The sequence below is a fragment of the Gymnodraco acuticeps genome, unplaced genomic scaffold, assembly GCF_902827175.1.
Source record: "Gymnodraco acuticeps unplaced genomic scaffold, fGymAcu1.1, whole genome shotgun sequence".
NCBI classification, from domain to species: Eukaryota; Metazoa; Chordata; class Actinopteri; order Perciformes; family Bathydraconidae; genus Gymnodraco; species Gymnodraco acuticeps.
The window spans coordinates 640,390-664,280 of record NW_022992001.1 but is presented as its reverse complement, the minus strand read 5'-3'; the positions used below and the strand labels follow the sequence as shown (position 1 = coordinate 664,280).

The 23,891-nt window shown below is 42.8% G+C and overlaps 1 protein-coding gene across 6 annotated transcripts in view; it reads left to right on the top strand.

Moving 5' to 3' along the window:
* The window catches only part of adamts18 (ADAM metallopeptidase with thrombospondin type 1 motif, 18), a 102,605-nt gene extending 91,164 nt beyond the window's left edge, over window positions 1-11,441 (top strand). For 3 of the 6 annotated variants that reach the window (XM_034201285.1, XM_034201280.1, XM_034201282.1), the window contains exons 20-24: window positions 623-820; window positions 1,587-1,657; window positions 2,275-2,434; window positions 4,638-4,833; window positions 10,521-11,441. In XM_034201285.1, the coding sequence (XP_034057176.1) occupies window positions 623-820; window positions 1,587-1,657; window positions 2,275-2,434; window positions 4,638-4,833; window positions 10,521-10,639 (744 nt within the window). In that variant the 3' untranslated portion in view covers window positions 10,640-11,441. Of the gene's footprint in view, window positions 1-622; window positions 821-1,586; window positions 1,658-2,274; window positions 2,435-4,637; window positions 4,834-5,095; window positions 5,273-10,520 lie in introns of those variants that run through there. The other 3 variants (XM_034201281.1, XM_034201283.1, XM_034201284.1) reach the window with 2 other exon arrangements.
* The last annotated feature ends 12,450 nt before the right edge of the window (window positions 11,442-23,891 follow it).

The window sequence follows — 23,891 nt, the reverse complement described above, 5'->3', positions numbered from 1 at the left end:
ATCCAGAAGGTTGTTCTGATTGAGATAACAGGAGAGTTGTTTAAAGACAAGTGTTCAAGTGTTTTAGACAGGAATGGGAGGAGAGAGACAGGCCTGTAGTTTATAACATTGGACGGGTTGAGAGTAGGTTTCTTTAGGAGAGGGTTTACTCTTGCCTCCTTGAGACTGTTTGGAAAGTGACCAGAAGTTAGAGCAGTATTGATGAGATGGGTGAGAAACGGTAGAATATCAGGAGCGATAGTCTGAAGGAGGTTTGAGGGGATAGGGTCCAGAGGACAGGTGGTAGGGCGGGCAGAGGTAATGAGGGTAACAACCTCACTTGGAGAGAGAGGGGAAAAGGAGGTTAGTGTGTGGGGGAACGGTGGGACTGGTGACCCAGTGATGACTAATGGTGAGTCGGAAAATGAAGAACGAATATCATCAACCTTTGATCCCATGATCCCAAGCTACTTCACAAAATAGCAACATCTTATTTTATGGTTATGTTTGAGAGACCCCTAGTGGCAGAAAATACTTTATTTATTTAAACATTTGCCCATTGAATAACTTATCTTCTGCTGATGCTCCTATGTATGTTGAAGACTTCAGTAACATATTTTATTTTCTTCTTGTCCACTAACAGTGCTCAAAGACCTGTGGCCGGGGCCTGAGGAAGCGGACCGTGTTCTGCCGCAGCACTGATCCCGGGGAGAAAGCGGTGGTGGTGGTGCCTGACAGCATGTGCAGACAGCACCACAGACCCAAACCCCAGGAGACCTGCGTCCTGCACCGCTGCCCCAAGAACGACAGGCTGCAGTGGCTCCCGACTCAATGGGGAGAGGTAGGAAGAGATATGAGGCCTTAGCACGAGTAGTGATGGAAGGTGTTTAACTGCCACCACGACAAATAAATGATCCCTATCATTACCATTATTTAACGTAACGTGATAAGATCATTTTCTTAACAAGATATGACAAGGGTTTGGGGTTATATCTTATAGAGAGGATTCAGATAAGTCTGCTGAAATGTTCACTCTTTGTACCATGCATTGCTCAGCCATCTTGCCAGTTTACTCCTGGGATTATAAATGCTTCCATGCCATCAAATAAAATTGAGAGAATAAACTCCATAAAGGATTTGCTTACCATTTTCAAGACATGTTCGTTCTCTCCAAAGCTTTTAAATGATTACGACCCGCTACACATATTTGACGGCCTCATCATATATTCTCTTTGTGTTTGTGGCAAAGATTTTTGAACTTGTACCTGCCTCTGTGCTGTATATTCATATTCCTTTCTGTTAAGTACAGCAGTTTGAGTGAGATAGAGGGCAATCGGTTACAGGCTGAATGTTGCTGAATATGGAATGAATGAAGGTTAGTGTAAGGGTGATGTTGCAGTACAAGACTAGCAAGATAAGAAGACACTAAGCTCCCAGATCAATGGTTATGGATTTATAAAAAAAGAGCCAGACACGGACAAGATACTCATCACATAAAATGACTGGTTAATACACAGTAGAGCACTTTTTACTCTGGTAGTGTCTCCTGCTATGGTATCTCGTAGTATTGCACTAAAATGTTCCCTTTCGCCTGACCTCTGTTTCAGTGCTCCAGGTCTTGTGGCTCAGGCACCCAGAAGAGAGAGCTTCGCTGCGGGGAAAGAGACTCACAGGGAGGGTATGTTCCGCTAACTGCACATTAAGACACTTTAATGGATCTGCACGTATAGCTGTGTCTCAATTTGAATACTTCCCAAAGTACACTGCCATGTTGTACTCTATAAACATTTGTGTGTGAATTTACAGTGGTCTTGGTTTTGAATCCCACATTCGCTGCTGTGACCTCACCAGAAGCGACGATGCTGCTAGCTTCTGTTAGCTAGTTAGCTAGCTAGCAACATTTGTTTGGATTTTTACAAATCTTTAGGCTACAGACTGCTTAACCCAATCAAAATAACGACGACTTATTTTTGACACCAGTATCCAGTACGTGTATTACATTGCGAAAATAAAACCCACATGTATAACTTTTATTTGTATATTATTGTTGTGTTCACTGGAGCAATTGTGGCTGGAAGCCAACCACTGGACTCCCCTTTTAGAGCAACACATGCCTTCCTGCTGACACTTCCAAATTGTAGCTTTTATTTACACAACTTCCTTTATGTAGCCAATATTTTTGCTATCCTTCACATTGGGGCACACTTATGCTTTTAAGTACAGCATTACGCGATTTGAGACACAACAGTAGTTAACTGTTTTTCAGACTGCTTTAACCTCTCCTCTGCCTTTCAGGTATGTGGAGTTCCCCATACGGAGGTGCAGAAACATGGCCAAACCCCTAGTGGATCTCCAGCAGGGCTGCAACCGAGGCTCCTGCCCGGAGGTCCCTCGGGTGATCGCCGGCAGGAGTGGCCCTGTGGTCCTCGGCTGGTACTCCTCTCCCTGGCAACAGGTATGTTTTTGCTCAGCTTTGATCCTAATCTGTTTACCTGAGAGACTTTTAGTGCTACACATGCTTTCCAGCTGACACTCTTCCAATGTGTAGCTTTCCTCCCACACATAGTGCTGTAGTATTACTACACAGATGATAGTTAGAAAATTCAACAAGCGGAGAACTTGAAATTGTCCTCAACAGCCATGAAGACACTTAGCTGAGGAAAAATGTATGTGTAAATAGAATGTGGCTGAAGTTATTAAAAACGTTGTATGTCTCCAAGTCTCACTACAGACTCCTAGTGAGAGAGATACTCTGCATTTACTGTGGAGGGTCTTTCTTGCAATTCTTCCTATAACCCCAAACAAAGCAACAATTCAAACAGTGTTTGACTTGCTTATAACAAAAGACATTGTGCAGTTTTTCCTTAAAAATATACATTTTGCCAGACGGCAAACTATTTATTTTCTTTCTTCCAATTTAATTGCAAAGTGGAAAATAGCCATTGTCGCATTGGACCACATAACTTTGGTGTTTGCAAAAATACTAGATTAAAGTGTGAGTTGAGAAAGATCTTTCCCCCTCAATGAATAAGAAACCATTGCACCCCTGATATAATAAAAGATTTAACAGTAAAAGTTGGATAATTTAAAAAAGCTGTGGTTTGAACAGTCTTTGAATGTTATACATGTTTTGAATTCATTAGAAAAACAAGTCTTGCTTGCTTATACATAATACATTTATAGTAGTTTATACAAACTGTAGACTTTTTCGATCTACATAATTAACATACACGTGTTTTTTTTAGTATATCACTATTGTACAGATACTGATGGTTGCTTTAAAAGTCAAGCAGCATATCATCAATGTACTGCATTCGTTTTCTGGTTAGCAGCATTGTATTTATTGGATTTTGGAGGTGAGGTTTGATCTTCTTTTAGCAATATATTGCTAATATTCAGTATCCCATTGAACAACTATCTCATTTAGCTGGAGGTATTCAGCCAGGGAAGGAATATTCAACCAATGAAACTAATATATAAAGTTTAAACTAATAATGTCAACTAGCTAGCAACAGCCAACAAACTCTGTCACAAAGAGCTGTGTTTGAAAGTAGAAATAGCAAACGAGAAGCCTTTTTGACTACCTCTGTTTGAAATGAAAGACACAGTACCATTACTGGTATTAATTTTAGGAGGGACTGGTGTTAACTAGAACAAAAATGTTGACTTAAGGGATGGCACAGAAGTCTGTTGGTTTTGTTAACCAAGAATGAAAATGAAAACAGAAACAATTAAACATCCAAAGAGCAGAAAATACAAGCTGCTTCCAACAAACATCCTCCTACAGTCCTCGCCCTTATTGGACTAAACCACTAGTAGGGGTACCACATTGGACTGAACCACATGGGGTTTACATAAACCAGCTAGGGAAATGCCCACTTAAACCTGTTCCTTACACTAACAGAGCATTGGACTCCTATTCATTTTATACTCCCGACTCTTTACCTGTAAAGAGGAAGAAACTGCTATAAAATCCTCCTATTGTGCCAACAGTTGCCTCTAAACTATCACATCTACCAAATAAAGAGTTTCATTTATTTTCCACCTCACACTATCACTTGCTTCATTGATTTTAGTTTTCCAGGCCCCCTCTTTCTGGGAGGCCCCGGCATCATGAGCGAGGCAACACAACTTCTTAAAACAAACAATCAATCAATACAAAATATGTAACTATGGTTGGGTCTTCTCATGTCCCAACATACCTCATAGGCAGAATGAATAGTGTAGAGGGTGTTAGTTCACAGGCATATCATCGTTCTTGTGTGTGGAATGGGACTCAGATGCAGTCCAAAAGCTCCATTCTGTCAATCGGGGCAGGTTGTGTGGCGATGGGTTATATTATCTATTTTGCAAAAAAGTCTTGAGGGCAACCTCTTATACTGTAGCACAGTGACGTATTCTGCTTGATATGGGGCTTGTGATCTGTGTATGTTTCCACCAGAGAAGATATCTCCTGACAGCTTGCTGGAGGGCATGTACATGCTGGATGGGATGTTTGTTTTCTTCATCTCTTCTTTGTCCACCTCTCGACTTTTCCTCCATCCCTCGACTGCTCCTTTTCATGACAATTCCTCTTCCTACAAGCTTTTCAAAGCTTGATCTCCAACTCTATATCTCTGTGCGACATTCTCATGTTGTATTATTTGTTTCTGTCTCAGTGTTCCGTTTCCTGTGGCGGGGGGGTCCAGACCCGGTCCATCCAGTGTCTCCGGCAGGGCCGCCCCGCAGCCGGTTGCCTGCCCCACCAGAGGCCTGTCACTTCCAGGGCGTGCAACACACACTTCTGCCCCGCTGCTCCCCCCGCTACGGCACAGCGCCCGAGCCGGGTGGCAGCTGCTGGACCAGCACTGAAAGGTAAATGCCTCTGAGGGGATATTAAAAAAATCATTCCAGTGTAATTTATTTATGACTGTGAAACTAGAGTTCTGCTGGGAGTTTGAATTCCTGATGGTTTGGTGAATTTTCTGCTCTTTTTTTTTTAATACATTTTTCCTGTAGTACAATCAGAAGAAGGTCAAGTTGATCTTTAAGAGTACATTTGTACAGTAGGCTATGTGTTTGCATATATTGGTTGACTTGTCCAGCTGCACTCATCAGCCACCCTTTTTTCCTTTAGCTCCAGATAACACAGAATAGCTGAGGATAATAGGATACCTACGCTGTCATTGGAGGCAGTCGCAATTTCTACTGGCTCGCACTTACCTGTTAGCATCTGGCATCTGTTAGCATCTAGCTCTCCTGCTTACAAACTTTTAGCCATCCCTGCTTATACAAGTAGTAGTTTTAGTTGTCTGCGAACTGTGGAGGCCTACTCCCACCTGTCGAGTGCGGCTGTACTGAGGTGTTTTTCCTCCGGAGACGTCGCGAAGAGACGGAGCGGCTCCACCTGTTGCTGCATGCGATCTGCGATTTACGGAGGCCTGCTCGTCGCGAAGAGACGGAGCGGCTCCACCTGTTTGCTGCCTGCGATCCACGGAGGCCTGCTCCCACCTGTATAATACGGCTGTACTGGAGAGGTTTTTACCCCGGAGTCGTCGCGGAGAGACGGAGTGGATCCACGCTTCGGGCTTGGCCTGCTTCCACCGGGCGTGTGCTGCTGTGCGGAGGAGGATTTTACCACCGCTGGGGCCTGCTTTCCACCTGTCCTGGTTCTGCTGTTGCAGAGGCCTGCTTTCACCCCGGGGATACCACGGAGGGACCGGAGCACTTCCACGCTGCTGTTTTCGCCTGTCCTTTGCTGCTGTGCTGATTTTGCTCCAGGAACATCGCGGATACTGTGTGCTGGTCTGGGAAAATGGCCCATATCGGGATTCTGCTGTGCCTGTTAACTATTTTGGACTATGAGAAGATCTCTATTCATTCTGAGAAGACTACTGGATTCAGGTCTGTTCTGCCACCCGCAGTGGGCATCCCCTGCAAAGGTTCGGATGTGTTGCTCAAACAATTACCGGTTGCCTTGTCACAGTCAATCTGCTCGACAAAATATGTTTGTCTTTTTTATTTTCCTGCGATGATGGTTCTTCAGGACTGCTTCTTAAGCTCAAATCACACTCTCGCAGACTTTTCCGGTGTTTCTAAATTAGATGACAATGTATTTGTGTCGTTTAAGAGGAAAAGATGCCTGTTTTTGTTGTTGTTATTACTGTCAGGAAATATACAAACTAACCCTGGTCCGCCCAGTAGTGGTAGTCAGATCGCTACTCCTGCTGATTTTAAAGCTAGGTCTGGGTTGGGTTTCATCCACTTGAATGTGCGCAGTCTGTTAGGTAAACTAGATTTTGTCCGTATCTGGGCGAGCTCGACTGACGCTGACGTCATTGTCTTATCAGAAACATGGCTAAACAAATCAATTTTGGCCTCTGACATTGCCTTAAATGGTTTTAATGTGTATCGTACCGACCGGCCTAATAAAGGTGGTGGCGTTGCCATTTATGTTAAGAATAAGTTCAGTGTAATCAAATTAGTTTCCAAATCGATCAGTAAGCAATTTGAATTTTTAGCCATAAATATAGAAGTGGCAAAGGGTCAACAGGTCATGGTAGTGAGTTGTTACAGACCCCCCTCAGCTGTCAAAGACTCCTTGTCTTCACTAGCAAATCTTTTATCACAACTAGACTACAAGGAAATAGTGCTACTTGGAGATTTTAACTGGGATTGGTTAACTGCAGTGTCAGAGGATTTAAAAAACCTTTGTATCTCTTTGAATGTTACTCAGATTGTTGACAGTCCTACTCGCCCAAATATTAAGTCCCCTAATAAATCCTCCCTAATTGATCTCATTTTAACTAATGTTCTCCATAAATATTCATCAGTATTTGCAAATGATCTGAGCGATCACTGTGTTGTAGCCACAATTAGGGACACTAAGGTCCAAAAGGTTAAACCTCGCATTATCATTAAGAGAGACGAAAAACATTTTGTTGAGCAGGGTTTTGTGCATGATCTGTTTGGGTTTGATTGGGGAAAAATCGATCTGTGTGCTGATGTGGAAACCGCATGGTCTTATTTTTATCTTGGTTTTATGGAAGTCATTGATAGACATGCACCCCTGCGTAAATTTAGAGTAAAGGGACGAGACAATCCTTGGTTTTCTGCTGAGCTGTCTAGTCTCCTTCATGAGAGAAACAAGGCCTGGGCAAAGGCTAGGAAATCAGGCTCAGAGGTAGAGTGGCTGCGTTTTAGGCAGCTAAGGAATAGCTTCACTTCAAATGTCAGAAGTGCAAAGTCGAAGTACTATTTGTCAGTTACCACAGAAAACCTAAATATTCCTAGGAAATTTTGGAAAGCAATAAAATCGATATCCACCGGTGAGATCCGTAATGAGCTACCTCCATGCCTTACCACAGTATCTGGCACTATATCGGACAGGGCCACCATGTTAAATTGTTTTAATGAGCATTTTGTGTCCTGTGGTTCTCTGTTTGATTCTGTTTCTAACTCTGCTTCTGTGAACACCCCAATCCGTGACTCTGAACAATGTGTTCTGGAAAACCCTTTCAGTTTTACTCCTTTTACTGTCAATGTTGTTCATGAAGCCTTATCTAAGCTAGATCCTAAGAAACCGGCTGGCCCGGACAACGTAGAACCTTTCTTTTTAAAGATAGCTGCAGATTTTATTGCTCTTCCTCTTACTACTCTTTTTAACCTCTCCCTCAGCACAAATGCAATTCCAAAAGTATGGAAGTCAGCTTATGTCTTGCCTTTGCTAAAAGGAGGGGAGGCAACTATTTTAAATAACTATAGGCCAATCTCTAAATTGTCAGTTCTGGCGAAGGTGCTCGAACGCCTAGTGAGTGAACAGGTAAAGGAGTTTTTATGTAAAAATGATATCCTGTCTAAACATCAGTCAGGCTTCAGAAAGCAGCACAGCACCATCACTGCCACAATGCAAGTGGTGAATGACATTACGAGTATTTTAGACAATAAGCAGAGTTGTGCAGCTCTATTTATTGACCTTTCCAAAGCGTTTGATACCGTCGATCATCGCATCTTAAAGCAGAGGCTACTCAATATCGGCATATCCAGCCATGCAGTGGGTTGGTTTGTGAACTACCTCTCTGAAAGGTCCCAATGTGTTCACTTTGATGGGCTGTCTTCTGAGTGGTTAAACATTGCTAATGGTGTTCCCCAAGGTTCTGTTTTAGGTCCACTTTTATTCTCCATATATATCAACAGCTTAGGTGAAAATGTGGATGATGCTACTTTACATTGTTATGCTGATGATCCCGTGATGTATTGTGCAGGTCCCTCCATTAAGGAGGCTGGTGTTAAATTACAGGCTGTTTTTAACATTATTCAGACTCAGCTTGCTGAACTTAAGCTTCTTTTAAATGTTGATAAAAACCAAGGTAATGCTATTTTCAAAAGCTAAAAAGACACCAGAGCATGTTTTGGATATTGTAACTATGCAAGGACAAGTACTTGAAGTGGTTACCAGTTATAAATACCTAGGTATCTGGCTTGATGATTGTCTTACTTTTAAACTTCATGTCAATAACCTGCTTAAAAAGCTGAGGGTTAGACTAGGTTTCTTTTTCAGAAACAAGTCCTGTTTCTCTTTTGAAGCCAGGAAAAGGCTAGTCACTGTGACCTTTTGACCTGTGCTGGACTATGGTGATTTGATCTATATGAATGCACCTGCCCATTGCCTGGAAAAGTTAGATGCCGCCTATCACAGTGCCCTGAGATTTGTTACTAACTATAAAGCACTTACTCATCACTGTACCCTGTATGCCAAGGCAGGTCTGCCTTCACTAACTGTACGGAGGCTCAGTCATTGGTACATGTTCATTTACAAAGCCATGTTGGGTAAACTACCTTTTTATATCTGCTCTCTGATCTCTCGACGAATTGAAAGTACATATTGCCTGAGATCTCATGATGTTGTTTTATTAAATGTGCCAAGTGCTAGGACTGTCTTAGGGAAGAAAGCTTTTAGTTGTGCAGCTCCACTAAATTGGAACAGTCTGCAAACATGTTTAAAACTGAGCACTTTGGTTCCCCTGCATCATTTTAAAACTCAGCTGGGTGACATGCTGTTTGATACTCATGGTACCTGTCTCTGTAAATAGAGTTTGTAAACTGTACCCTGCACATTATGTTGTATGTCATCCTTATTGTTGTTCTGTTGTTTTTATGTTACATGTGTAACTAATGTCCTGCAGGTCACCCTTGAAAAAGAGATCTTTTGATCTCAAGGGGCTTTCACCTGGTTAAATAAAGGCTACAAACAATATGTATTAGTTTTCTAGTTTGAACTTGGCATTACCAATATGATGAACATGCTAAACCTTATGTCTAAATGTCTGCCTGTTAGCATTGGCACTGTGAGCTTGATAGCCTGCTAAGATTAGCATTTAGCACAAATAACATCCTCAGATTGTGTAACACCAGTAGTTCTCAAACCTTTCTACTCCAAGTTCCACTTTTTCAAACTTATATAATGATAGGGCCCTTTAAATATAATATAAGTGTATTAATTAATTACAACAAATCAACTGCCTGTCATACCGATGGGATCCCTGAAATTAAATACATACAATTACAACAAACAGGTTATTTTAAAACCAAATAAAGGTGCTAGATGCAAAAATACTAGTGCTACCATTATTGTTGTTGCTTCACTTCCATTTCAAGCCACACCATAATAAACTGAGCAAAGATTTGTCCTTTTTATACTTCCTTATACTTCCTTAAACTAGTTTTGAAATGATTAGTTAATTAAATGATGATTCAAAGACACTAAAAATCAATCCTCAAGGTAATTATTCAAGTAAAAAAAATGCAGGTTATGTATGTTTAATATGTACCACTGGTTTGTATATCCAGGGTGTCCGCGGGGTCTTAAAAATTATTAAGAATTGATAAATGAATTTAGCGAAATTAAGGCTATTAAAAATTATTAAAAAGTATTAAACTGCATTTTCCAAGGTATTACATTTTTGTAGTATATCAATTGTCCAAAGAGGTTGTATTCTACAGTGTGCCTGAATGTAATCATTGCGTAGGTGTGTAGTGTGATTCTGTGTAGTTTATTTATGGCATCCCGTTGGGTTTGACGTCATCTGAACAGGACATTGCACGCTCACTGCTTGATAGCGCGAAGGCCCGTTTACGCCGGTTGTTAAACAACATCGTTATGGGGAAATGCAAGCCTGTGTCCAAATGGTTGGAAGACAAGGAGGAAGGACAATCAATACTGTATAGTAAATGTGAGGTTAAGTGTGTCGCTAATATAACCGGTTAAAACTCGAAGTGGCGATGAGGTCTTAAAATGTATGAAAAGGGTCTTAAAAGGTATTAAAAAGGTATTAAATTTGACTTCAGGATTCCTGCATATACCCTGATATCATTGTACATAAAGTATGCTTTGGTATTAGACTAAAGGTTGGATGAAATAACCAATTTAAATATTTACCTCTGGTTTCTGGGACATTATTTCTTGGCAGAACTACTTATCAATCAATTAAAAAAAAAAATCCACTGATTAATTTTGGTTTAAACTGCTTCTTAAATGTGCCTTATCTATTTTGTTTTATCAGCAGATGAACACTGCGTGGACCACTTCAGCTGGTGTCACCTGGTTCCCCAGCACGGCGTGTGTAACCACAAGTTCTACGGACAGCAGTGCTGCAAGTCCTGTGCCAGCAAGAGCCAGTAGAGCTCCGTTACCTCTGTGGCTTCAGGCCTCGGAGGAATACACCACCACAGAGGCCCTTTGGGGGCGATTACTCACAACAACACACAGAACTATGCTCCACACTTGTGTGTTTTCTTCCTGGAGTACTTGACTAATACATTTCAAAAAAGAAGAGAAAGAGAGAAATCATGGACCATGAGTCCATGGCATGAACTGTCAAAGTCATAATTTCAATGACCACATTGTAACTGGAAAGACAACGCGAAAAAAATACTTATTGTAATATATATATATATATATATATATGTTGTTGTTTTGTTGAGTGTTCTCCTTTTGAAACCTCTAAAGCTACAAGCCATCAAGAGAACAGGAAAGGACAATAGCGTTTTAGCCTGCTTACATGTTGTATTTTTAAAAGGCATCTGGTTTCAAAAGCCTTTTATTTAAGTTATTATGGTCCGTAATATTATGATTTTACATTTTTGTCAGGTGTACAGTGGATCTGTGACATGTTATTTCGATGTTTGGATATACTATAGGATTGTGCCAGTCACCCTTGGATCCACGTTTTTATGAGATTTTATTTGAGGCATTAGTAATCAATGGTCATATGCCTTCTGCATTTCCTTCTCCCCTCACATACTTTCCGCTTGTTAAGTTTACTGCTGCTGAATCATTTGGAACAAGCTGGAGAACACTTTTTCCTGTACATTCCATTCATGTTAACGCTATGAAAATATCTGTGTACGTCAAACATTTGATCCAGTCACGTTGTAAGTGGTTGCTCTGCTGTACGGTTATGGTAATACAACTTGATAATCTACTTTGTCTTTCCTTTCTTTTCGATGGATCACAGCAGCATTGGAGGTGAATTTGACATGACAAAGCAACTTACAATCAAACATAAAGTGCTACTGCAATGGTTTTAAACTGCTTTTTAATTATCGGCCAATGTATAGGGTCGTTTTCAATTAACGAGGAGCCATTCCACTATTTTTTAGCCATGATGGCAACCAAGCCATACAATAGGATAGGATAATATGTTATTGTCAGACCAAGGTTGACATTTTTCTTGCATCTCAGCAGCTCTGCTTGCCACATGAACACAGACAAACAGCAAGACGAGATTCACTGAAGAGAAGATGATCAAGACCCTCTAACGTACATTTAATCTAGGATTTATCCCCTGAAATAATGCATGGAGGATTGAGTGACGCACAAAGGAGTACTTCAGTCCAACCTATTAAATTGTGAGACCCCATATCTCCGATATGATGGTAAGAATACATATTCCCTGCTGAACATGGTTGGGGTCAGAGATCATGTTGTTGACGGATACATGGGCCCAACTTGCAGTGAAAGAATAACAACCAAATTAACCAATTCATACCGAAATGCACATGTTGGAGTGTGTATGGTTTAACAATGTCCTGGGTGTGAATGACTAGATCAAATCACAGCATGGGAGGCCAGTGCCAGTTTTTTTAAGGAATGATGTGGAAAAGGGTAAAGAGGGAGAGGAGAGGATGATGCAGAGTGTGGGTGCAGTCTAGATAGTGCGAGGTCACGCTTTGTTGAGAGAGAACAGTGTAGGTTTGCTCTTCACAGTGTGAAGGGGTTTGGCTGGAGGACTTCAGAAGAGCAATGACAATGCCACTTTTAAAACCAGACTCGCAGAACAATAGCTTAAAGGCTTTACTTGACTCATCCACACCAACAACCTGGTCATCAAAATATTAAATCAGAAGAAAATCTTAGAATATTCTTCATGTTCCAAGAAACAATGTTGTCGGTACCAAAATGTGTCACAGCAAGTGGATCAGGGTGCACCCAAATGCAGGGAACAGGAACTTTTAGCCTTCATTTCAGGCTTTTCCCAGCGGCAGAACAGAACAGCACTTTCAGATAACCAACACACAAGAACCTAACAAAAACCAGGACTTAAACACAAGCAGAACTGAGGAAGAGATGAAGTGCAGGTGTTCAAGAGGTCAGGTCATTGTAGGGCTGATGGGGAACAGGTGAAACTAAAAAGGCCAGGACTGACAATCAGAAAAGGCAGGAAAACAGACAAGGACAGGAAGTAAAAACAGATATGACAAAATGTAACCAAAAGCCACTCATAATTGGGCTTTTTGTCAATGTTAGACGTTCGATAACTTTTTCCCCCCTCAAAAACTTTCATAACATAAAGCATGTGCTCCCAAACAGTGTTTTCGTACGGTGATTATTCCACCCTTTCTCGCGCCACGGGGACAGCGATTGCTCTTTAATCAACCCGTCTGCATGAATCATGGCGCCTGGAGTCCCCCCATCGTCTCGGCTGCATGCTGTTTACCGGCACGCTGTGAGCCAGACACCACAAGCTGGGAACCACGCACACACAACAATCATGTCGGCTAGGCTAACATACACAAATATAACGTGTTCACTGAGCATCAGGATGGCTGTGAAGGAAGGTATGTGTGTGGGTGAGAGTATGCTTAGAGCAATTTGAGCGTGCATGCATCTTTTCCCAATGCAATGGATGAATACATGCCGTGTGTGTGCGTGTGCGTGTGTGTGTGTGTACACAATACATACGGTATGTTCCTTATGCTGCCTATCTCTCAGTGGGGCAGCAATTTTACTGCTGAGCTGAAGTAACCATTTATATTTCTCAACTATTGCTTTGATTTCCAGATGGGACTCGATATCCCCCAACCATATTGGTTCATAATGACATATTTTGATTATCCAAGCATAGGCAGCCACATCAACACCAAGCATTACTGCAGCAGAGAGACCAAGACATAAAGAGACAGGAGGTTATATCTTACACAGGCTCCGCCCTCTACTGGACTCTATGGGTACTACCTCTCAACCATACTATGCAAGCATTCACCAAGCCCCCAGGAAGTGTGCCGGAGTCTGATGAGAATATTCGTTGTGGCCAAACGGCGGTACTACACTTCCTTTAGGTTGCTGGGCCCGGAAACACTTTTTCCCATTGACTTACATTGGGAAATTCGTTGGATAATTTTTTTTAAACTAAATAAACAACCCAGTATGAACACTTGTATAGCCCTTATTAAAAACATTCGTTCCTCAAGTTGTAAAAATGTGCTAATAACGTTATTCTGAGAGTTATTTCCCTCTGCATTATGAACGCGCATCTAACCCACGGGACCGCGCCGCCCGGCACGTTCATGTTACGTGTTCAGCACTACATGCGTTTATCTTTACCCATGGATGCACAATAAGAACGGACCCATATCGCCTTACTGCCATCCCACGGAGCTGTAATAATGGATATATTGCACATGTTTGCTGTAATTCATCATTTGTAAAATATTATACTACATGGGCTGTATGATTAAATCTTGTACCGTAAATGTTGTATTAAATAAAGTTAATATTACCGACGTTAGATTAACGTCCCTGTAACTTATTATTGCACTAAGAAGCTTATTGCACTGTGTATATATATACAGTGCAATAATTATTCCATGCTAAATGAAGCTCTGTTGGATATCACTAGATCCTGTTACAGCGTAAATAAGTACATAACGATTGATGTGTACATTAGGGTTGCCAACCGTCCCGTGGACGCCCCGTATTTGAGCCAAAAGGTGTGTGTCCCGTACGGGACTTTGTTTGTCCCGGACTCCCGTGTAAAGGGAAAAATAAAATATATTTTTCTGTTTGCGCGCAATGCAGTGTGTCTGGCTCATAGGTCTGGCTGCGTGCCTGTGTGTTTGTGTGCTGTATGCGAAGGGCGCTAGGACCGCTCAGTTGACAGGGCAGGCACAATGCTCACACGTGTGTGTGTGTGTGTGTGTGTGTGTGTGTGTGTGTGTGTGTGTGTGTGTGTGAGAGATTTTCTCCGGTGGGCCGCGGGCGCGGCATCAATCAATCAATCAATCAATCAATGTTTATTTATATAGCCCAATATCACAAATGTTACATTTGTCGCAGTGGACTTCACAGTTTGTACAAAATATCAGTATGACAATACGACACCCTCTGTCCTTAGACCCTCACATCGTACAAGGAAAAACTTCCGAAGAAAACCCACAGTTTTAAAGGGAAAAATGGGAGAAACCTCAGGGAGAGCAACAGAGGAGGGATCCCTCTCCCAGGACGGACAGACGTGCAATAGATGCCGTGTGTAAATTGAAAAGATAATACATTTTACAACATAGGTAGTCCAAATGTTTGGAAATGCATGTGTGTATAATAGGAAGATGAATCCACGAGGATATCCATCCAGGACCTATGATCCAGGACCACAGCCACGACTCAAGATCCAGGGCTCGCGATGCAGGACACAGGACCGCAGGATCATCCATGACTCCGGATCCCAGCGTATATAGACACCAAAAAGAAATACATTTGGGGAAGCTGGGTTAATCGGAACATGAGAGTACACAGGTATAGACAGAGAGAAGGAAGAAGTAAGATGTCCCCCGACAAACTAAGCCTATATCAGCAAAACTAGGGGCTGAATCTAATCAGCCCTAACTATAAGCTTTATCAAAAAGGAAGGTCTTAAGCGCACTCTTAAAAACGGATAGGGTGTCTGCCGCCCGAACACAAACTGGAAGCTGATTCCACAAATGTGGAGCTTGATAAGAAAAGGCTCTGGCTCCCATTGTACTTTTAGAGACTCTAGGAACAACCAACAACCCTGCATTCTTGGAACGCAATGCCCTAATAGGACAGTAGGGTATAATGAGTTCTTTAAGGTAAGATGGCGCCTGCCCATTAAGGGCTTTGTAGGCGAGAAGAAGAATTTTAAATGATATCATGTGTTCTATAGGGAGCCAGTGTAAGGCAGCCAGAACAGGAGTAATGTGGTCCCTTTTCCTAACTCTGGTTAGTACACGTGCTGCAGCATTTTGAATCAGCAGAATGACTGACTGACTTCTTGGTACTCCCTGATAATAAAGAGTTATGAAGCCTGGTTAGTGTTGCCTGACTTTATAAGTGTGTGGTTGCGTTCTAGTCACTTTGCTCAGCACTACTGCTTGTTACAACTTTTATTTGCCGTACTCGCCTTTAGCTGTTAGCTCAGGTTAATATCGCCCCCCTCCGACGTAAGCGTGATGTATGCGGTTTTTGATTCTAGGCCGACAATTTTTTGGTGCTTGAAACAAACCGGATTCCGGAGCTTAGAGGCGGCTCTGCTGCGGTGTGAACAAGAAAAAACAGTGCTTTCAGGCTCTAGCTCCGAACCGGCCCTGGATCCACGTTGGTGTGAAAGCCCCATAAGTTATTTTTATTGTATTGCTCGAAGTGGAGTCGAAAGAGATTAAGGGCTTTGTAGGCGAGAAGAAGAATTTTAAATGATATCATGTGTTCTATAGGGAGCCAGTGTAAGGCAGCCAGAACAGGAGTAATGTGGTCCCTTTTCCTAACTCTGGTTAATACACGAGCTGCAGCATTTTGAATCAGCTGAAGCGACTTGACTGACTTCTTGGTACACCCTGATAATAAAGAGTTACAATAATCCAGCCTTGAAGTAACAAATGCATGGACTAGTTTCTCTGCATCGTTTTGAGGCAAGATATGCCTGATTTTTGCAATGTTACGTAGATGGAAGTAGGCGGTCCTTGAAATTGATTTTATGTGGCCGTTAAAGGATAAATCCTGATCAAATATAACACCAAGATTCCTTACAGTCTCACTGGAGGCCAAATGAATGCCATCCATAGTTAGTATATCTTTAGATAATTTGTTTCGTAGATTCTTCGGGCCAAGTACAATAACTTCAGTTTGGTCGTGTTTAACATCAAAAAGTTTAAGGTCATCCACGTTTTTAAGTCCTTGAGGCAGTCTTGAATTTTATTTAGATGATTAATTTCATCAGGCTTGATTGATAAATATAGTTGAGTATCATCCGCATAACAATGAAAATGTACAGAATGATTCCTTATAATATTGCCTAACGGAAGCATATATAATGTGAACAAAATAGGTCCGAGCACTGAGCCCTGTGGCACTCCATGGCTAACTTTGGTTTGCGTGGAAGATTCATCATTGACACGTACAAACTGAGAGCGTTCAGATAGATAGGACCTAAACCAGCCTAAAGCAGTTCCCTGTATGCCAACTAAGTGCTCTAGTCTTTGCAATAAGATATCATGATCGATAGTATCAAATGCAGCACTGAGATCGAGCAAAACAAGAATAGAGACAAGTCCCTTGTCAGAGGCTATTAGAATGTCATTTGTGACTTTAACCAGAGCTGTCTCTGTGCTATGATGTGTTCTAAAGCCAGACTGAAAATCTTCAAATAAATCATTGTTTTTTAAGTAATCACACAACTGTTTTGCGACCGCTTTCTCAAGATTTTTTGAGAGGAACGGAAGATTAGAAATAGGGCTAAAACCTCTGGATCGAGGTTGTGCTTTTTAAGAAGCGGTTTTATCACTGCTACTTTGAATGATTGTGGAACATAGCCTGATAATAAAGACATATTCATAATATTTAATAAAGAAGTGCTAATTAATGGAAAAACTTCCTTCAACAGCTTAGTTGGAATTGGGTCTAACATACACGTTGATGGTTTAGAAGAGAGAATCATTTAATTTAATCGTTCAAGGTTTATGGCTGAAAAGCATTCTAGTTTACTATCTAGTGTAATATTAGAACTTACGTTTCCGGGAGCTGTTGATAACACTATACTGGTCAAATGCAAGAGGTCATTAATATTGTTTCTAAGAGTAACAATTTTATCGTTAAAAAAGCACATCAAATCATTACTACTGAGTGCTATGGGAATAGAAGGCTCAATCGAGCTATGGCTCTCTGTCAGTCTGGCTACAGTGCTGAAAATAAATCTTGCATTATTCTTATTCTCATCTATTAATGAAGAGTAGTAGGCTGCTCTCGCTTTACGCAGTGCTTTCTTATATTCATTGAGAGTAATATGCCAAATTAAACGAGATTCTTCAAGTTTAGTGGAACGCCATATCCTTTCAAGTTGTCTCGACTTTTGCTTTATTTTGCGGGTTTCGGCATTATGCCATGGAGCTAGTCTATGTTGTTTTATTTTCTTCTTTTTCAAAGGAGCAACAGAGTCTAATTTTATTCGCAACGCATCTGTAGCACTATCAACAACATGATCAATTTGGGGTGGTGTACATTTTGTATAAGTTTCCTCCCCTACATGCAGACATGCTATCGAGTTAAGTATTGGTGGAATCTCTTCCTTACATTTGGCTATAGCACTAACAGATAGGTTTCTGCTGCAGGAGCTTTTGACTAATGCTTTGTAGTCTAGTAACAGTACTTCAAAAGTTACTAAGAAATGGTCGGATAAAGCAGGATTATGCGGTTCGACTAATAGTTGCTCAATTTCAATACCATAAGTCAGAACAAGGTCGAGAGTGTGATTATAGCAGTGGGTTGGTTTATTTACACTCTGACAAAAACCAACAGAATCTAATATAGAGTTAAATGCAACAGTAAGGCTATTTTTATCATCATCAATATGAATATTAAAGTCACCTACGATAATTACTTTATCTGTTTTAAGTACCAAAGTTGATAAAAACTCAGAGAATTCTGATAAGAATTCTGAATAAGGACCTGGTGCACGGTACACTGTAACAAATAAGATTGGCTGCAAAGTTTTCCAGGTCGGATGCGTAAGACTAAAAACGAGACTTTCAAAGGAGGTATAATTTAATTTTGGTTTAGTATTGATAAGTAAACTTGAGTCAAAGATTGCTGCAACTCCACCTCCTCGGCCCACGCCTCGGGCAATATGAGTATTGATATGGCTGGGTGGAGTGGCCTCATTTATGCTGACATATTCTTCATGTCTCAACCAAGTTTCAGTGAGACAGCATATATCAATATTATAATCTGATATTAAATCATTTACCAATATTGCTTTAGATGCTAGAGATCTTATGTTTAAGAGACCACATTTAATATTCCTGTTTTGTTGCACTGTAGTAGTTGTTACATTTACTTTTATTATGTTATTATGTATGACACCTCTATTAGGTTTTACCTTAACTTGTCCTTGGGCAGACACACACACCGCTAATATTGGGTATTTTATTGGGTTCGGGATTCCTATGGATGACTGCCTAGGAGAGAGCGCAGAGAAGTGTGTAAGACTGCGACTCCGCCTCCTGGTCTCAACTCCAGTTTGTCATGGATTAAGTCCACAAAGCCCTGAACTGTTTGCCGAAATGAGATTTGCACCTTCCAAAGTAGGATGAATGCCGTCTCTCTTAATCAGACCAGGTTTTCCCCAGAAGGCTGTCCAATTATTTACGAAGCCCACATTGTTTGCTGGGCACCACCAAGACAACCAGCGCTGAAATGATGACATGCGGCTTTACATGTCATCATTGATCAGATTGGGGAGGGGACCAGAGAAGATTACGGTGTCCGACATTGTTTTAGCATAACTGCACACCGACTCCACATTAAGTTTGGTGCATTCTGATTGGCGTAAACGAACATCATTACCACCGACGTGAATAACAATCCTACTGTATTTACGTTTATTTTTAGCCAGCAGTTTAAGATGCGCCTCAACGTCGCCCGCTCTGGCCCCCGGAATGCATGTGACTGTGGAGGCTTCGGTCTCTAAATTCACGTGTCTCATAATAGAGCTACCAATAACCAGAGTTGGCTTCTCAGCGGGTGTCTCGCTGAGTGGGGAATATCTGTTAGATACGTGAATGGGTTGGTGGGGACCTGCGGGTTTCGCGTTATGCCCCTTCTGAACAGCCACCCAGTCTCCCTGCTGCTCGGGAGTTGCCGGGGGACGGCTAATAGGAGCTACCATTTGCCGGTCCGCACCGGCTAACATGGGCTTTACTGTAGCTGAGTTACTTTCTAAGATGCGGAGCCAGGCTTCTATGGCTATGATTCCCGCCTCCAACCTAACAACTATACTACATTTAACACATGTATCGGTACCAGTAAAGGAGGTAGGGAAGTAACCAAACATGAGACAGGAAGAGCAGGAAATAACACCCGAGGGTGGGGAAGGAGCCATGGCTAGCTATCAAGCTAAAGTAGCTACCGTTAGCAAACCCGAAAAGAGTGTAGACAACTGTGGAGTTACAGTCGCTAAGAGAAGGAGAGTTGTGAGTGCTTAAGCTGTAGTAACGTGTGATTACAATGTCAGGCAGTTGCCGTGATCAAGAGTGTTAAAACGATCGATTAAGTTAAGATAATAAGCTATCAGCAACAGAACAGGCACACGGGATACCCGGAGATGACAATGACAACAACAACCGGAAGTTACAACATGCTTACCGCAATAGTGGTCCGTGTAGAAACCGCAGCTCACACATCATTGTTTGTGTGGCATGTCAGCCTGTTCAGTCGTGTGGGAAAATGAGCGCTGCCGGTGGAGGAGGTGATAATGAAAGAGGAGAAGAGAGAGAGGATGTGGTTCTGGGCCCTGGCCCTTCTGAAAAGAAAAGACTTGTGTCTTACAACAAACAGTGGGAAGAAAAACACAGTTGGGTAAAGCCCGTGAGTGGAGATCTGTCTCGGGTCTTCTGCACCTTGTGTCGGAGGGAGTTTTCAATTGGTCACGGTGGAGAAAACGACCTGAAACAGCATGCTGGCACAGAAATGCACAAGCGAGCAACACCAAATAAAGGTGCATCAAATATAACTAAATTCTTCGGCAGTTCAACTGCAGAACAAGACAAAGTTGCTGCATGTGAGGTAACATCAGTGTATCACACAGTTAAGCATGGTTTGAGTTATAACAGCATGGACTGCAGTAATAAGCTGGCAAGTGCCATGTTTAGTGATTCGAACACTGCAAAGAAAATGCAATGTGGAAGAACAAAGGCTGAGATGATAACAGCCAATGTGCTTGGCCCCAAAACTGTTCGGGATATTCTAAAAGAGCTGTGTCCTCCTCCCACCGAGGTCGCAGCAGGTGAAGAGGTGGATGCAGCCCGTGTGTGTGTGTGTGTGTGTGTGTGTGTGTGTGTGAGAGAGTCAGTCAGCTGATTGATGGGAAAATGGTTGGTTGAAGGATAACATTAAGTCTAATAATGATGTACCGTGCATATTCACATCATGTATACTTTGCATTACTTAATACCATTTTTCAAATATTTTATTTTTTAACATTTTGGACAAAATAGCCAATTGTACATGGAGGTGCCCAGATGTCCCTAGTGCCCACTTATCCGATTTGAACATGCTGATGTACAATGTGATGTAGTAGCCTAATGCAGGTGTAAGACCATTGTGTTTGTATTGTGTTATAGGTATGCATAGTTTTCTATGCATTTTGAGGGTTTTGGGGGGGTTTGACCCCCAAAAACATTTTCGAACCCTAGGGGCTGGCTCCCCCAAAATAATTTAATAACATAACCCTAACCTAACCCTAACCCTAACACCGAAATAAAGTAACAAAAAAAAGTAACTAAATCCGCCGTCCCGTTTCTCCATTTCTGGAAGTTGGCAACCCTAGTACATTAGCATAATTACTAGCTAGCCGCTAGCTGCTAACTGCCGCCTCGTTAATATCAAATCCATCATAATAACAATCCATTACCATGGTGTCATGAACGCACGGTGCTGTTACGTGTACGCAAATTGACGTGCTTGATGTGAACGAGCATTTTGGTTAAAGTTGCACATGCGCTATGAGCGCACATACGGGTACTTCTCAGGCATGCCGGGTAATCTGTGACGTTTCACTCTCTCAAAAGTTGGGCCATTTTATCATCATGCGCTAATGAGCAACTCTCATAGGAATGAATGAGGCCCCGCCTCCCACGCTGTATCCAGTTCTTATTATACATCCATGGCATTCACCTACTGAGATATCTATAAATGTAGCCGCCCCCTTGGGGCGGGCCTACCTGAATGTGCGCGCAAGCTCACCGTATAAAAGGCGGCCTCGTCTCCTGACTGTCATCCTTTTCTCTGCAGCGAGCAGGATAAAACAACTGAGACGTAAACGAGAAAAGAAAGAGAAATAATTGAATCATGGACTCACCACTCCTTGAGCCCCGGCCCTGTCCTACATGCCCTGGCTCAATCGCAGGTGCTCATCCCCACCGCCTCTGTTTTGAGTGTCTGGGGCCTGACCCAGTCTCCGTCCTGCAATGCCTGCCGTGTGCTCCCACGACTTAGCCGCTGGCGCCGTCTGGAGCACTTTTATGTCTCGCAGGAGGAGGCAGAGGACCAGGACCTCGAGGTGGTGAAAATTGAGGAACAGGATGTCGCCGGGGAGGTGTCATTAGTTTTCGCCATTCCGGCGGGCTGGGCGGCCCCGTTCGTCAAGGAGGAAGACGACGAGGACGCCTCGATGTCTGGTGCTTCCGGGTCCGGCGTCCAGGAGTGCATGTCAGGACTTCCCTGCGGTGTAGGCCTACCGCTCCCCCCGTCACTGCCACCGAAGCCGGTTAGCCGCCTCCGTCAGGGGTTCTACGGCCTGTTTCGCCCCCGTTGCCAGATATCTGGCAGTGTGTGGAGGCGACGTGGCGACAGCCACTCCAAACAAAGGCTCCAGTGGCAGCTATGTCGGGAATACTTAGGGTGCAGGGCCGCCCGGACACAGTGTGTCCTGGCGTGCCCGTGCCCCCCCTTGATGAGAGCCTGGCGGCCCATCTGCTTCCACAGGCAGCTGGATGGGCGGAGGGGAGGTAACTGCTGCCCCCACTGCCTCAGGACGGAGATATCCTGGAATATTTGGACAAAATATTCCGGCTCGGAACGCAGATTGTGACGGCGGCCAATAATCTCGGTGTGTTGGGTGTCTTGCTGATCACCCCTCAGCAGGACACCCCCGCCTTAGGATGGGAGCGATTATTCGGATCGCTGCATTGGTCAGATGAACAATCTGATCCACGTGTAGCCGCAGCTGGACGTGTGATGTCCCTGGCCACAGTGGCGTCATATCACATGTGGTTGGGACTCACTGCGCTGTCCAGGAAGGATTGAGATGATCTCCTTGGGGCCCCCGTATCCAGGGAGGAGCTCTTTGGATCGATCACCTCGGTCACACAACGCTTCAGTCGTCTGGAGGAAGAAAGGGTGCAGCTCAGCCGCATGCTGCCGCTGGCTCTTCCTCGGGCTCCTCCTCAGGGGAGAGAGCGCGGCGCTACGGTGAGAAGGAGAGAGAGGCTGAAGTTGAATAGTCCATTTAGCTTAGGAACCTTCCTAACTGAGTGAAATAACCCGGAAGTCCCTCAGTGGCAGCCATCATAAGTGCCGTTCGAATACTCTAGTCTAGTCTAGATGATAGGAAAGGAGGTTTCAAACTTCCTTTATAACCTCCTTTAGCTTAGGAACCACTGGACCTCGCTTGACGAAAGGAGAGGAGAAAATGCTGCCCCACCAGGGGCGGCGGGTACTATAGGCTAGGGAAGGCTAAGCCTTCCCAAATATTTGTGTCACTGCATCCTGGTAAAATAATGTTTGTGTCTTTGACATTAGCGCTGCTATGCAGCCACCTGTGCCCAGGCCTACTACGAAGCCAGTTCAACAGACCCTGGATATGTTTGAGTTATCTTAACTAACCCTAACAAACGAGATCTCGCTAAGCGGTCCTACGACGCTGGTTATCAACTCGGTAAATCAAGCCAGGGTTTCTCTCTCCAGCTGAGAGCGCGTTCACATGAAAGGGGCGGGGTTAGCAGCATTTGACCAATCACAAACAGGGACAAGTGTACTGACAGCGCAGCGTCATACTTTATTAATGAAAAGTAAATTAGACAAATATGAACTTTAAACATCCATTTACACATACAATCCAGGATACAAGCCACATAGTTGCACCTGCAAGGTGAATATAGAACAACTGGTTAAAAAATAACTACTGAGTGTTTGAAAGCGTACAACAGTTATGATATCACTGCCCCGTCTAAGACACAAGTGGATCTGACTTTAATTACATTTGACTCCAGTGTTTCGTCAACTTAATGTGTTTTTTAAATAATACTTCTGCATACAGTATGTGACACTGTGAGTGTTGCACGGCCAGATACGGCTCAGCTGACTCAGATAAGGAGATATATGATACATTATGATATTATATGATCGATGATCTGATTGATGATGTGATATGAATGATAAGTGCGACACATCTGCGCCTTCTCTGCATACGGCAGTTTAAACCGTATTTCCTTTCTCCTGTAATATGACTTGATAGATTTAACTCCGCACACTGAGCTCTGGTCAGCAGGCGGTGCTTTCACTGAGTTATCTCTTTTCTATAGACGCCGGAGGCGGGCAGCGTCAGGTAAAAAAAGTTATTTAGCCTTCCCAAACCTGAGCCTCACGC